The following is a 14,521-nucleotide window of genomic DNA, read 5'->3' as shown; positions in this document are numbered from 1 at the left end:
CATAACCTCCGCCTCTTTCAAGGCTAAGCGTGAGTGAGCTAACGGGCTCAAGTGTCGCAGCGAATTCCTTTCACAAGCGCCTTACAGGACGCCTGTCCTCTCCAATAAAGTTCCTTGCTTTTTTGACTCATAACTGCAGCGCGAAAACCACGAACACGTAAGGAAGAAACGCGAACAGACACGGACCATCGCTGCGGAGGTCTGCGGAAATCTGTACGTGTCTCTTTCTTACGTGCTCGTGGTTTTCGCGCTGCATTTATGTTTCCAATCGATCCCCCAACCTCGTACCATCCTTTAAATTCTTTCGGTGCTACACAGTAGAAAACAATGTCATTCGGTGAGTATCCCTGAAAAAAGGTGGAGAATAAAAATACGGCTCTCAAAGTAATTTGTAAGTGTAAATACAGAGCGTATGAAATCTGAAATTTACTTTTTTTTAAAAACTGCAAGGCTTTTCATGTAAATGCAGTAGGTATAATTCGTATTCACATCCCTTCTGTAACAACCCATCCATTGTAATTAAAAAAGAAAAGTCAACTCCAGAGCCAATGAACGGCGACAAATAGCGTGGCGGAGCAGGGCGGCAGCGTCAAGCTATTGAAGTGGCGCCAAATCTGTTGGGTATTGACATATACGAGATGCAGGTCTTTGTTAACAGGCAGAGCTGTCACGAACTTGTTGAATAACGAGGGAGTTGACAACTGTGTCCTAAGAACTGGTGCGAAAGAATCGAATATAGGCTACTCACAGCACACAACTCGATCTGGGTTAGCTGGTGCAGACTGTCATCTAAAAGCAGAGCGACGGATTGTATGTGAAGATACAGAAAGGGACAGGACGGTCGCTACCCTGCTCATATATGGGCTGTAGACGCACTAGAAGTTGTTTATGCATGCGTACGCCAGGAAGTGCATTCATCATGCGTGTGCTAAAAGAAGCACGTCCTGATAATGAACCGGCAGCCATGAGTCCGAATCCTGGCGTATCGTTACGGCGCCGCGGCTGTCCGCTTTGAGCCCAATAAGTAGCATGGAGTGTATCCGTCACAGGGCTGATAGTAGTGAATAATGGAAAGTAGATAGCTGATGACCGTGAAACCTCATGTCCATTTCGCGCTTGGAATTGCGGTTAGCTTATTTACGACAAAGCTAAGGTCATATGTGCATAAAAGGTTGAAAATTAAGAAGGTGTATAATCCTGTATAGACAGAACAGAACCGGCGGAGCCATCAATGTTTATAAATAAGCGCAAGGTAGCCGACACAAGGAAGTATAATATGGAGAGAATCGAGCACGCTCGAAACAACGGAGGCAGCCTAAAAGCGCTGAAGAGGAAACTAGGCATGGGTAAAAACCAGATGTATGTGTTAAGAGACGAAGACGGCAGTGTCATTAGCCATATGGATAAGATAGTTAAAATAGCCGAAGTGTTCTGCAAACATCTTACAGTAGCCAATGCAATCAGAACGCTAATGAGAGAGACAATGGGACATGCCGCCAGTAACGAAAGAGGAAGTAAAGAAAGCCTTATGGGAGCAATGCAACGTGGCATATTGACACGCATTTCTAAAAATTTCTTTTGACAATTCTCTATTAGAAGAAGTTGGCACTATAAAATATCTAGGCATTCTTTTGGATTACAACCTGAACTGGAAACCACACATTGCGCATGTGTGTTCCAAATTAGCATCATCATGTTATGCTCTACTCAGAAGTAGAGCCCACTTTCACAAAACTGTCCTGAAAATCATTTACTCCATATTTCATTGTCACCTCGCTTGTTGTTGCAACTCATGGGGCTCTACCTTCAAAACCTGCTTGGATCCCGTTATACACCTTCAAAAACGGGCGATACGTATTGTGACATTAATTCTCCAATCGACACCAACCAAGCCGTCCGCTTTATCAAGAATTTAAAATACTTACGTTCATGCTTGTGTTTCAGGTTAAGGTGCCATGTACAATCCACAACATTACATCCAACAACTACCCACTCCATATTTTTACTATACCTACCAGTAACACTAGGAATGCTAGCCATCTCAACTTCAATCTCCCTGTAACACGGGATATTTATGGTCAGTGACTACTGCAGTTTTATGGTGCAAATATTTGGAATGACATCCCGCTGGAGGTGAAAATATCCGCGAACTTTGAATACTGAGTAGAAAGATTTGTTCTTAGCAGTGTATAGTAATTACATGTAGTGTTTTCGATTTTCTGTTTGTTTCTTTTTCTTTTTTGTATGATGTCTGGGATGCATTTGCACTATTTGTGCTTGTGATGGCAAGTGTGCGCAACTATGGGCCCAAACTAGCTATGGCTATGGGCCCAACAGATTCTGATTTATGATTTATTTGTTTTGTTGAATAAATGACTGATGACTGACTGACTGACTGAAAGCAGCTGGTCAGGATCAGGTAAAAACAGATCGCTTGAAGGACGGAGGGGAAATACTTCTAGAAAAACTAGCCACCCTGTATACGCAATGCCTTATGACCTCGAGCGTACCTGAAGTTTGGAAGAACGCTAACATTATCCTTAGTCTTAAGAATAGAGACATCAAGGACATGAAAATTTACAAACCGGTCAGCTTACTGTCCGTTGCCTGCAAGGTATTTACTAAGGTAATCGCTAATAGGCAGTCAACCAAATGATCAGGCCTGCTTTCGTAAAGGATACTCGATAATGGGCCATATTCACACTATGAATCCGGCCATAGAGAAATGCACAGATTATAACCAACCCTTATATATGGCCTTTATTTATTACGAGAAAGCATTTGACTCAGTGGAAAATTCAGCAGTCATGCAAGCAAGCATTGCGGAATCAGGATGTAGAAGAGTTTTATGTGAAAATACAGGAAGATATGTACAACGACTGCACAGCTACCATAGTCCTCCATGAAGTCAGCAATAAAATTCCAATAGCGAAGGGTGTCAGGCAGGGAGACATGAACTCGCCAGTGCTGTTCACATGTTGTTTAGAAGAGGTATTTCGAGGCATGGGCCTGGATTGAGAAGAGTTGGGGATAAAAGTTAATGGAGAATAACTAAGTAATCTGCGATTCGCTGATGACATTGCCATGCTAAGTCACTCAGGAGATGAACTGCAAAGCATGATCAACTTGCAAAGCCTGATCAAGAGACGTCAAGGACTCGAAAAATTTCAGACCGATAAGCATACTGTCCGTTGCCTACAAGGTATTTACTAAGGTAATCGCTTATAGACAATCAACCAAATGATCAGGCCGACTTTCGTAAAGTATAATCCACAATAGGCCATATTCACTCTATGAATCAGGTGATAGAGAAATAGATAGTTAGACAGGCACAGCAAAACGGCGTGTCTGAAAATTAACATGCAGAAAACCAAAGTAATATTCAATAGTCACACAAGGGAACTGCAGTTCACTATTGTTATTGAGGTGCTGGAAGTGGTAAGGGAATACACCTACTTAGGGCAGGTAGTGACCGCGGATCCAGATCATGAGAGGGAAATGACCTCAGCTGTGATGTAGACATTGCGGAATCAGAGTGTAGAAGAGTGTTATGTAAAAATATTAGAAGATATCTATAACGGTTGCACAGCTACCATAGTCCTTCGTAAAGTCAGCAATAAAATTCCAATAAGGAAAGGTGTCAGGCAGAGAGACACGATCTCGCAAATGCTATATATTCTGGGGCCTGAAATGGGAACAGTAGGGGATATGAGTTAATGGAGAATACCTAAGTGATCTGCGATTCGCTGATGACATTGCCTTGCTAAGTCACTCAGGACATAGACTGCAAAGCATGATCAGTGAGTTAGACAGGTAGAGCAGAACGGTGGGGTAAAAATTAACATGCAGAATGCCAAAGTAATGTTCAGCTGTCTAGCAAGGGAAGTGCAGTTCGCATATGGTAGCGAGGTGCTGGAACTAGTAAGAGAATATGTCTACTTAAGGCAGGTAGTGACCGCTGATCCGGATTATGAGGGTAATAACTAGAAGAATAAGAATGGGGTGGAGCGCATATGGCAGGTTTTCTCACATCATGAATGGCAGTTTACCATTATCCCTCAAGATAAAAGTATACAACAGCCATATCTTATCGGTGCTCACCTATGGTGCAGAAACAGGGAGGCTAACAAAGAGGGTTCAGCATAAGTTAAGGAAAACGCAACGAGCTATGTAAAGAAAAATGATAGATGTAACGTTAATATACCAGAAGCGGGCAGGGTGGGTAAGGGAACAAACGCGGGTTAGTGATATCACAGTCGAAACCAAGAGGAAGAAATGGGCTTGGGCGGGGCGAGTAATGCGAAGCCGCTGGTCCTTATGGGTAGCGGAGTGGATTCTAAGAGATGGCAAGCGTAGCAGGGGGCAACAGAAAGTTAGGTAGGCGGATGACATTAAGAAGTTTGCGGGAATACGGTGGCCGGAGCTGGCTACGACAGGGTTAATTGGCGGGACACACGAGAGGCCTTTGCCCTGCAGTGGGCGCAATCGCGCTGATGAAGACGATGATGCTGATAATCCTGTATTCTCAAAAAATGAACAGTGAAAGTTAAGACAAGAGGATGGGGCCATATTGTAATCCCGCCATTCCACTGGTGCCGTACGTGTAGGAGAGAAAGTCACCGCCCACCCATTCCATTCCCCCCCCCCGCGCTTCCCCGATGAAAAGGTCCTATTTCAGCTGTGTGTAGGCTACTTTTGCCCTCTCCTTCTAACTGGTAGCTCAGCAGCTAGTCGGAGACTTGGAGACGGGTTGCCGTGTACCGTTGCGCCTAATTCAGCCCTGGCGCCTCGTTGGCGTTGTCAGCTTCTGACAAACTGCAGTTATTTTTGCAGTTGTTTTTTTTTTTAAGGTGAGGCGATCGTTGCCATTCATTTTTACTGAGGCGACAACCATCTGTACCTTCTCGGTCAACGATTATCGCGGTTGCAGCTGCCCTGCCATTCCTACCCGCATTCAGAGTTCATATGTATAGTATTGCAGGAGCCTTGTTCGTTCTGTTAACGGAATCGGCAGCCGGCAGCGGACCAGTGGGGATTCCGGTGAAAAATAATACATCACAAGCCGATAAGCCTCCGCACAGGCAGTTTGTGGACGGCCGAACGCCTCCACCGTTATCGTGGGGCTCCCAGTGCATTGTGCGCGAACTGCGACAGCCATGACGTCGAACCAAGCATAACTGCAGCTTTTCGCTTGTATACCCAGGCTTAACCACAGCTAAGCCACAGCCTAATTTTTCGAAGCCGCTGACGGCAGGAAACGTGCCTCTAAGTTCAATGCCAATAACAAAAAAATTCTGGGGGCACTTTGACTGTCTATAGTGCATAGAGGCGAAAGCGTTTTCCGCAAAAAGCTTCGCCTTTAGGAGTGGGAGGCGACATCGTGTTGTAGCGCTGCCAGGGAGTCCACGGAACGCCACCACCCGATCGGCGCGATGCCTTGCCCTTTGAACGCAACGCTTTTGGAGGCAAGGAAATAGCGCAGTAGTTCTCTGTCATCTCTGTGGACACCCGAACCGCACCGTACAGGAAGGTAGGCAGTGGGAGCGAAAGAAGAAAGTGAAAGAGGGGCCGAAACGAAGAAAATGAAAATTGTATTTGAGGAAAGAAAATTAGAAAATTACGCAGTAACTGTCTCACATATCTTGGTGGACACCGTCAAAAGCGTGACACCTCTGCTGACAACCTTCTGTTGACAACGATGAGGCATTAAAGGCCTCAAAAAGAGCGCGTGCTGCTCACGGAGGCAGTACGCTCTTCTCGAGCGCCTTCCTGCCGCAGTCGCAGCTAGTCTTGGTGCCGTCGAGTTTTGTCATCATTATCATGGGCGGGATTTCCGGCGCACTCTAAGCGTTTAGTTCTCGAATCGGATCAGAAAAGTCTGAAAATTCAATCGCGAATATCTCAATATCAGTTGCACTTAGAGACATGCTGCAAATTGTATTAGCTTTGAATCTTTACAGTCTTCAATACTGCGATTTTAATATTCAGCGTAAAGTGAAGAGTTAGAAAGGTATTTAACGAAATTTGGCTAATTAATTAAATAAATTTGACCGCTATGTCCTTATCTTGTGTCCGCCGAGCCGAATACACATTCCGCGAAGGCGGCATTTACGATACTATCAGCGTCTTTTTTTTTTTTAAAGAAATCTGTAAACGGTTAAAAAAAAAAACCCTGTATATTCACGGTGGCTCTGTCCAGGAGTATGTAGCCCGAAGCTTGATGCAGAATTCTGCTACGGGGACGAGGAATTTATAGTAAGCGAAAGATAGAAGTTAGTTGCTGGCTGGCCTCTCTGCTGCGTCGTAAAGCTAAATTTCGCTTCACAGAAGACACCTCACCATAAACAGAAACACGTCGTGACCAAAACTACTTTATAACTTCGAAATGGTAAGAAGGGCTTATGTGTTCTCGGTTGTCGTGAAAATTGTTCTGTCTGGTTTTCAAAGGAAGTGGAGAAATTTCTGTAACAAAAACAAACGAGGCTGGTTTTTTTTTTTTTGAATACCAGAATGCAGTTGACACACAGGTCCACCACGTAGCCAGTGGTATATATTTAGAGCATTTATAACGAAATTTGATATTTTCTTTCTTTACTTGCCAGAAAAAAAAGCCAGGTATATAGGACACAGTGTTAGGTGACGTAGAGTATTTTGCCCCACCTGAAGTTGTGATATGCTGTCAGATATATGAGCAAAAGCGAGGGATGTAAAACGGCAACAAAATTAACCTACAAAAGATGGTGCCGGGGATTGTTCGAAATGCGCGCTCACAATCTTTCTTTATTTCGTGGATATTACTACAAGAAGCGCAAGGTTTTGCCCCGAACTTCTAGATCTAATATACAGATATTCTGATCGGTTTAACGAGACTGGGTTCATTGTGCAATTCGGAGTTTTTTGTTTTCTTTTTTTCGAAGTGAGTTAAATCCACCTAAACATGTACTGAGAAAAACGCGAGTTTCTTATCCGCATAAATCGTAGTGCTTTGCAAGCTGCTATATAATATGCGTTTCGTGTAAGTTAAAGGAGCTCTGCACCACCATATACTGAAAAATTACCCGAATAGTTTGGTCAATATCGCCTTGTAAACTTCGGGTTTGGCTCTTTTCGAGGGGAAGCTCCACATTAGACATTTTCTTCCAAACGTTTATTTCCGCAGTAGTAATGCAAAACTTTGTGAAAATAATGCGTAATATAAATAGGCAGTGAATTTAGAAGAAAAACAAGTAGAATCGTTATTGTGTGCAATTAAGGGCGCTGCTGTGCTTCAGCAACACAAGCGAGTAAGTGTGAATAGCAGGTTTCAGTCACTAGCGCGGACGTGATAGCCTTGTCTCGCTGCGTTCTCGCTTCAGTAGTGGAAAAGTGAGCCAGCTAGAACGTATGGGATCTAGAATTTATTCTGCTTTCCTGTAGTGTCCTAAATTCATGATTAGTAGCAAAACGGTAGACGTAGACAGGACACAAAACGATAGAAAAGCCGTTAGCCCTGTCTTTTCCTGCCTGCGTCTGCGTTTCGCTATTAACAATTTGTTATTTATTTATTTATTTATTTTATTTATTCATTTTTTTAGGCAATACAAGTATTGCCCACGAGGCAAGACAAAAGGAGACTATTAGTCTCCTGAATAGGTCTTGGCCTCGCCGGGCGCAGCAGAGGCAGTAGTACATAACATATCACCTTAAGCATACATCCTAATCACGATCAGATCAGATGATTATATAATCCTACATGCAATATACATATGCACAAGCTGCGAGACATAAATGGCACTTTGCTTAATAGCGACATGAAGAAACAGGAGTATTTAACAAAAACAAACAAACAAGAACATCAATGACACAATAGGGCACGTGCTCTTTGCCTAAACTTATGTACAGATGTAACATTTTTTGTAGTAGCTATTATATCTGGATAGGAATTGCAGAACTTTGAAATTTGATGTTCGATAGTTTGTGTACCATAATTTGTTCTTGGCCTTTCTGTCAGTAAGGTAGTACGGTGCAATGAATAACCGGTATCTCTATCAAGGTACAGATTACAAAACACCGAAGAATTTGTTGTCATCTCTTTATATATATACAGACTCAGTTTCAGGTGATATGAAAACATGAAAGACGGTAGATTTTAGTGGATCATAAGCTCAGAAGCACTAACTTGTCCATTTGCTGGCTGAAATAAACGTGCAGCTTTCCGAATGAGCACACATAGTCTTTCGCGATCAGTTTTTGTGGTAGTTCCCCATACCAACAGACAATAATTTATATGAGATTGAACAAGAGAAAAATACGGTCGTTTCTTGAGCCAAACGGGCAACAGATTACGAAGCCTGTATAGCATGCCAACTGAGTTTGCAACCTTGATGCGGACATTATTAACATGATCTGACCAACTAAGTTTCCTGTCAAAAGTAACTCCTAAAAACGAAAGATTTTCAACCTGTTCAATCTCAGAAGTTCGAAACGACAGTCGCACAACATGGGATATGGGCTTATTTTTTGCCCAAAACAACATAAACTTCGTTTTATATGTATTTAATTCAAGTTTATTCAGGAAAAGCCACGTTCTAAGTTCCAGTAGCCAAGTATTAAAAATAATTTCAAGTTGTTTAAGATTTTCAGCATGAAAGAAAACGTTAGTATCATCGGCATATAAAATTATGTCATTGGTTAAAGGAATGTTTACTATATCATTAATGTAAATAATGAAAAGTAAAGGCCCTAGTATAGATCCCTGTGGAACTCCATATTTTATAACACTCATTGCGGATGAAACACCGTGCACTGATGTATACTGCAGTCTCGACTGAAGATAACTGCGCATTAGTTGGTGTGCAATACCCCTCATTCCATATAACTCAAGTTTTCGTAATAAAATGCTGTGTTTAATAGAATCAAATGCTTTTCGAAAGTCTAAAAAAATTCCTACTGTAAAAACCTTGCTCTCTATATTGCTAAGAATGCTATTTTTAACTCGTAGTAATGTGGATTCAGTCAACTTGGCTTTTTGGAACCCATATTGACAGTTCGTAATTACATGCAGTGACGAAAGAAAGCTAGTCAAACGGACATATGTAACACGTTCTGCGACTTTCGAATAACGCGGAAGAACCGAAATAGGCCTATAATTACTTCGATTATTACGCGACAAACACGTAATAATCACATACACACTCTAAACGAGTTTTCATTCCGTATTGTCACTTTCAAATATTCATACTTCCCTCGTGCTATACGGGAATGGAACACCTTGAACACATCCATTGTTAGTAATCCATCATTAAATTCCTTCAGCACACGTGTGGAAAATCAACTAATTATATCTTAGTATTTATTGAGTTCATATATGTCGTTGCGAAGTTATTCCTTCCGTTTGTGTTTTCACTTATGGTATTATTTGTCCGCCAAAATCTTGTCACATGCTCCTCATTCTGGTTTATTTGTTATACGTATCTTCTAATGTATAATCTCGTGTCATATTTTTTTTGTATACTTCGATTAATTACCATTGCTATTTTTGTGCCTCTGTACTTTTGAATGCCCTCCTTGTTACGATCCCTGATGGGATTGACAGTATCGAATGAATGAATAAAATAATAAAAATTATTATATGGTCCTCTTTTGTGAATTACAGCAACCCGAGCGATTTTCATTTTTTCTGGAAAACAACCGGTCTCGAACATGCGATTGCAGATGTGTGTTAAAGGTCCTGCTATAAATTCAGCAACTGCTTTGATTGGTATCACTCTTATTTCATCTTCGCCAGCTGCCGAACTATTGTTTAAGGAATTAATAATAGAAATAATCTCATCCTCTGACGTGGGTTGGAAGAATAAAGAGTCGCTGATTGTTTGCTTAATATACCGTTCACAGCTGCGTTGTGAAGAAACATGAAATTTGGAGGTCGATGCCCCCGCGTCTAAGAAGTGGTTATTAAATGCGTCCGCAAGCGCTGCACCTTTATAAGCCTTTCCATTAAGAATAAATTCAGCTGGTATGCCAGTCGCGTTGCTGGCGGTTAGTTCGCGATATGTTTTCCATATTTTACGGCAGTCATTTTTGCAAGCTTCAAATTTACGTGCATAGAATTCTGAACTCGCCTTCTTTAGGTAACTGCTCAGTTTGTTTCTGATTTGTTTAAATTCCTGCAGTAGTACTGCATCACGTGTACAAAAAGTTAAATAATCTATCCTTGTGTTTAATACGCTTGTAAAGCTCGCCAGTCACCCATTCTTTTCGAGCCTTTTTGTGCTTAATCACAGGTTTATAGGGAAATGCATCTTTATAGCATTTTTTCATTCTAGTAATAAATACATTGTAGGCTTTAGAAGGATCCATAATATCGTATATATCTGCCCACTTGTCCTTCTCAACCATAGACATAAAGGCTTCAACCTTCTGCGTGTTTATGAACCGTATATGAACAGTTTCATGCACAACACTCTGTCGTATTGGAAGAGCCGCAAATATTGGTAAGTGAAAATATTGGTATTGGTAAGTGAAATATTGAAATATTGGAAATATTGGTAATATTGGCAAATATTGGTAAGTGAAATATTGGTAAATGAATTTAGAAACCCGATACAAACTAGGCCAACTAAACGGCTTAAAATTCAATGTAGCAGAGTCGCATCCTTGTTTCCTTGGTGGTGGGGCTAATAATACTTTCATTATTGTCGCCTTTAGGTTCCTATTTTCCGCCGAATCCTTCGTATTCTACGCACTAAATCGTAAAGTAGCGCTGGAGCAGGAATAAATCAAGCCATGCTCCTAACAGTCCAAGCTATGAAACTGAAGTTTACAAAAAAGGTTTTCACGAGTGGATTTGATTCATTGTGATTCGTACATCAGCAGGATCTGGCGCATTTTTATTTGAAATAGGATCGGCGGGCAGGTTTGCTAAGCGTTAAGGGGCCAATTTCGTTATCAGAGTTTTTCCAACTGAAAGATGTATGGATGTGCTTGCTATTACAGTTTAATCTTACTTCTGGATTTCTGGTTTCCGGATTTTGCTCATTTCGAAAACAAGCTCCTCTAGTAATCATCATTTCCTTAATTTAAATTATGATTGAGTGTGTTAGCAGCAGTTCCGTAGCCTTGTGGCAAAATATAGGAAACAGAATTTAATTGTAGGGACATGTAAATACATTTCAGGTTAACCTGAAAACTAAAAAGTCCACTCAGAAGTGCAGTTTTCAGTTTTCAGCGTAGCTGTTGGAATCCTTCTCTCGGAGGATCATGGAAGGCCGCCTTATGGAAAGTTATCTTCCGTATACATCTGCGCACCTAAAATATCGACAAATGTATGCTTTGGGATTGCTTTGTACCGTGAGAAAACGCATGAAAAAGCAAAAGGAGGCAAGGATCATAGCAAGGAAATGTGCAAAAATGAGGGTCACGTATGCAGGACGTATGCACACAACCTTTTTCTGAGCAACGGTTCTGGCGCTAGTCGACGTGTCTGAACGGAACGTTATGGTAGAACGCTGGGACAAATGCTTTGAGGAAAAAAGCAAATATTAGACTTTTGCTGAAGCTCATTAATATTTTTGTTGAGTTTCAAAAATAAAACCATTAGCAGGTGTTAGAAGTACGGCTAGATTATTCCCCGTTTCTTTGTTACGCTCTCCGATACACTTCTATTACGAGTCGCCATCGCTTAAAGAGACAACTGCGGCTCTATGTTCAGTAAAAATGTAGTAAACTGCCCAAAGCTAGATGGATGGGATACAACTTGAACAGAGGGCTTCTTGCGTACTCAAAGTCGAGCAAAATGCGGCGGAGTCGTACTTACTCTTCGGCAGACACCCGTGGTGCGCATAAAGCCACGAAGAGGACACACACCAGTGCCAGTGTGCCCGCCATGTTGGCTTGAGGGCGACTAGTTGGCCGGACAGCGTGGCAGCCGACTTATAGGCCACAATCGACGAGGAAGTTTCTGGTCAGCTTAGCGTGTTGCCTTCCAGTCTGTGGGAGATTGCAAAACTGGGCGCAAGAATGTTAGGTGGCGGCAGGGGCCCCCTATCAGGCCTAGATAGCGCGTGTCCTGTTCGCCTCTCGAGGGGCGCCGTGTTACACACGAAGAACTAAAACTCGAAAAAGTAACGAACCAGTTCCGTTTGACGGAGGAAATTTTTGTTGCAGTGTGTCGAGAAACTTGTTTGTCAGCCTGTAAGATCTACTGAAGTTGGTTATGAGAATTTTTCCGTGAATCCCTGCCATCGTTATACGATCGCGCAGCTGACGCGTGGTAAAGGCACGGCATTTGGTCTTGTGTCCCAGCTTTTGAACGCGATTTCCGCTCGGATGAACAAGACCATGTAATAAGAATTAACCGTTTTCCGGTCAACTCTATTGGTTTATTGATTGAAAACACGTTTATTTCCATTCAGTTGCATTTATGGACGTTACAATCAAAAGGATGCAGGCTGAATTTGAAGGTTGCGATAGCTTGCCTACTGTTCATCGTATCAGTGTCACGGCGGCAGCAGCGTGACAGATGCTACGCAGCTAATCGCCGACGGTGGCGCTACTGGATTTGGGAGAAACAGGAGGAGAGTACGGCGCAGGATCTGGGCATGCTTGAAGCGGCGAAATTAGCTTTGGGAAGTACCTTGTCCGGAATAGGCAACAGTTGACTGAGCTCGCTGCTGCAATGGCCGTGGCGAAAAACGCGAGTTTTTGAAACTTTAATCCATCGACAATGGCTTACTGACGCTTGCCGGAGCTCTTGAAGCTACGCGAGAGGAAAAGTGCAAGTTTATTCTTAGACTATTGAAGATTTTTGCGACCTGAAGCGATAAATGATTAGTGTTTTAATCGTGTTACATCCTTAATTATTTAGTCTGATTGGTGTAGCGCAAGACCTATTTGAAAATTAACTAACATGACGGGGTGCCATTGCGATCATGTTGTCGTTCAGCGTAACTTTGCGTGTGCATTGTGCGCGTTCTAAAATGCACACACATCTCTGCATTCCAACAGTGAAAATAAGAAATCGATAGCTGCGATTGTGGTGTGAAGGCAAAAAAGTGTACGGAAAGGCAGGGCAAGTCATCCAAAGATGGTTCCGTTTGACTGCCTGTAAGGAACGGGACAAAGACTTGAAAGACGCATGTTATTCGATTGACATTCGCTTTGATACATTTTAGGGAAATGAGCAGCGCGGACCGGACACCGCAAAAGAACATAGAAGAAGCGCCATTCATATCTAGTTCCTGTACTGAGGAACGAAGCTTATGTTATGAGCAAGTGTTTGTCACGGTGTTTCATCTGCGCTGCACTTTCCGTCTCTTCGGTCACGCAGTGCCATTCACAGCCGAGAAGGCTTAACAGGGAAGAGGGGCGTACATCGGGCTCCCGAAAGGGACACGTGTGGACCCCTCCCCTACTGGGGATAAGAATAAGTTGAGGAGGCGAAAAGTGAAGCCAGGGGGAGAAAGGAAAGAAGCTGGAATCACCTTCCCGGATCTATCGTCGAAATTTCTGATAATTCTACGTTTAAATCTGCTTTAACCAACCTGCTGCTGTCATAAACTCGAGAATCCTTAACACTGTCATCTTTTTTTTTTTACGGTTGTTCAACTTGATTTATATGCGCGCATGTTACTGCCTTTTGAACGTGATTTCTCTTGTCGTTTTGTTTTTCTTGTATGCTGTTGCTTTTTGTTGTTGTTTTTATTCTGCGATATGCGCTGTTAATTTTTTTAATGTTTTGACGTAACCTGTTTGTTCGTTTTTTCTGTGAGCTTCATTTATGTCTAATTTTTAAGTGTATTTACAGCTGTATTTTTGTTTCACTTTCGTGTGTAACCCACTCCCCTCTGTAATGCCCTCTGGCCCTGAGGGTAATGAAATAAATAAATAAATAAATAAATAAATAAATAAATAAATAAATAAATAAATAAATAAATAAATAAATAAATAAATAAATAAATAAATAAATAAATAAATAAATAAATAAGTAAGTGCGTAACGGCAGGAACGTTGGAGAAGCAAAGCCAGAGACTACTTTCAACTAGACCACGCAGAGAAACTACTTTGCGGCAACCAAACCTGAAATTTCTTCGAAAAGCAAATGTGTGTGCACGTCCACGTATAGCAGATGCTATTCCCCGTCTACACGCTGATGTGCTTGGTGGAGCAGCATCCCACCGCTGCCACGAGTTGATGTGCTAGAGGCAGCAGCATCCCACCGCTGCCACCAGTTGATGTGCTTGAGGCAGCAGCATCCCACCGCTGCCACCAGTTGATGTGCTTGAGGCATCAGCATCCCACCGCTGCCACCATTTGAAGTGTTTGGTGGATCTGGACCGGGGTCTTCACTGCATGAGGCCGAAGCAGGCAGACCGCGGAGAGAAGTCTTCAGGAGAAGCAAGAAACTTGGAGATTTATTTACATTATTTACAGCATAGCAAGGAGACCAAAAGTCAGAAAAGGGATTCTCGACAAGAGGCCAGGGAGGAAGCTCTGTGACACACCACAGATTGCTGCGTAAATGCAGTTTACATTCCCCAGGCAC

At 42.3% G+C, this 14,521-nt stretch overlaps 1 protein-coding gene across 1 annotated transcript in view; it reads right to left on the bottom strand.

Moving 5' to 3' along the window:
* The window catches only part of LOC149350580 (A.superbus venom factor 1-like), a 116,189-nt gene extending 104,239 nt beyond the window's left edge, over positions 1-11,950 (bottom strand). The window contains exon 1 of the mRNA XM_089579621.1: positions 11,795-11,950. Coding sequence (XP_089435747.1) covers positions 11,795-11,865 — 71 coding nt within the window. The 5' untranslated portion in view covers positions 11,866-11,950. The remainder of the gene's footprint in view (positions 1-11,794) is intronic.
* Positions 11,951-14,521: the final 2,571 nt, after the last annotated feature.

This window comes from Amblyomma mixtum, chromosome 3 (assembly GCF_055824585.1).
Source record: "Amblyomma mixtum isolate Tamu chromosome 3, ASM5582458v1, whole genome shotgun sequence".
Taxonomy (NCBI): Eukaryota; Metazoa; Arthropoda; class Arachnida; order Ixodida; family Ixodidae; genus Amblyomma; species Amblyomma mixtum.
The sequence above is the reverse complement of the archived record's forward strand: the minus strand, read 5'-3'. Positions and strand labels throughout refer to the sequence as shown.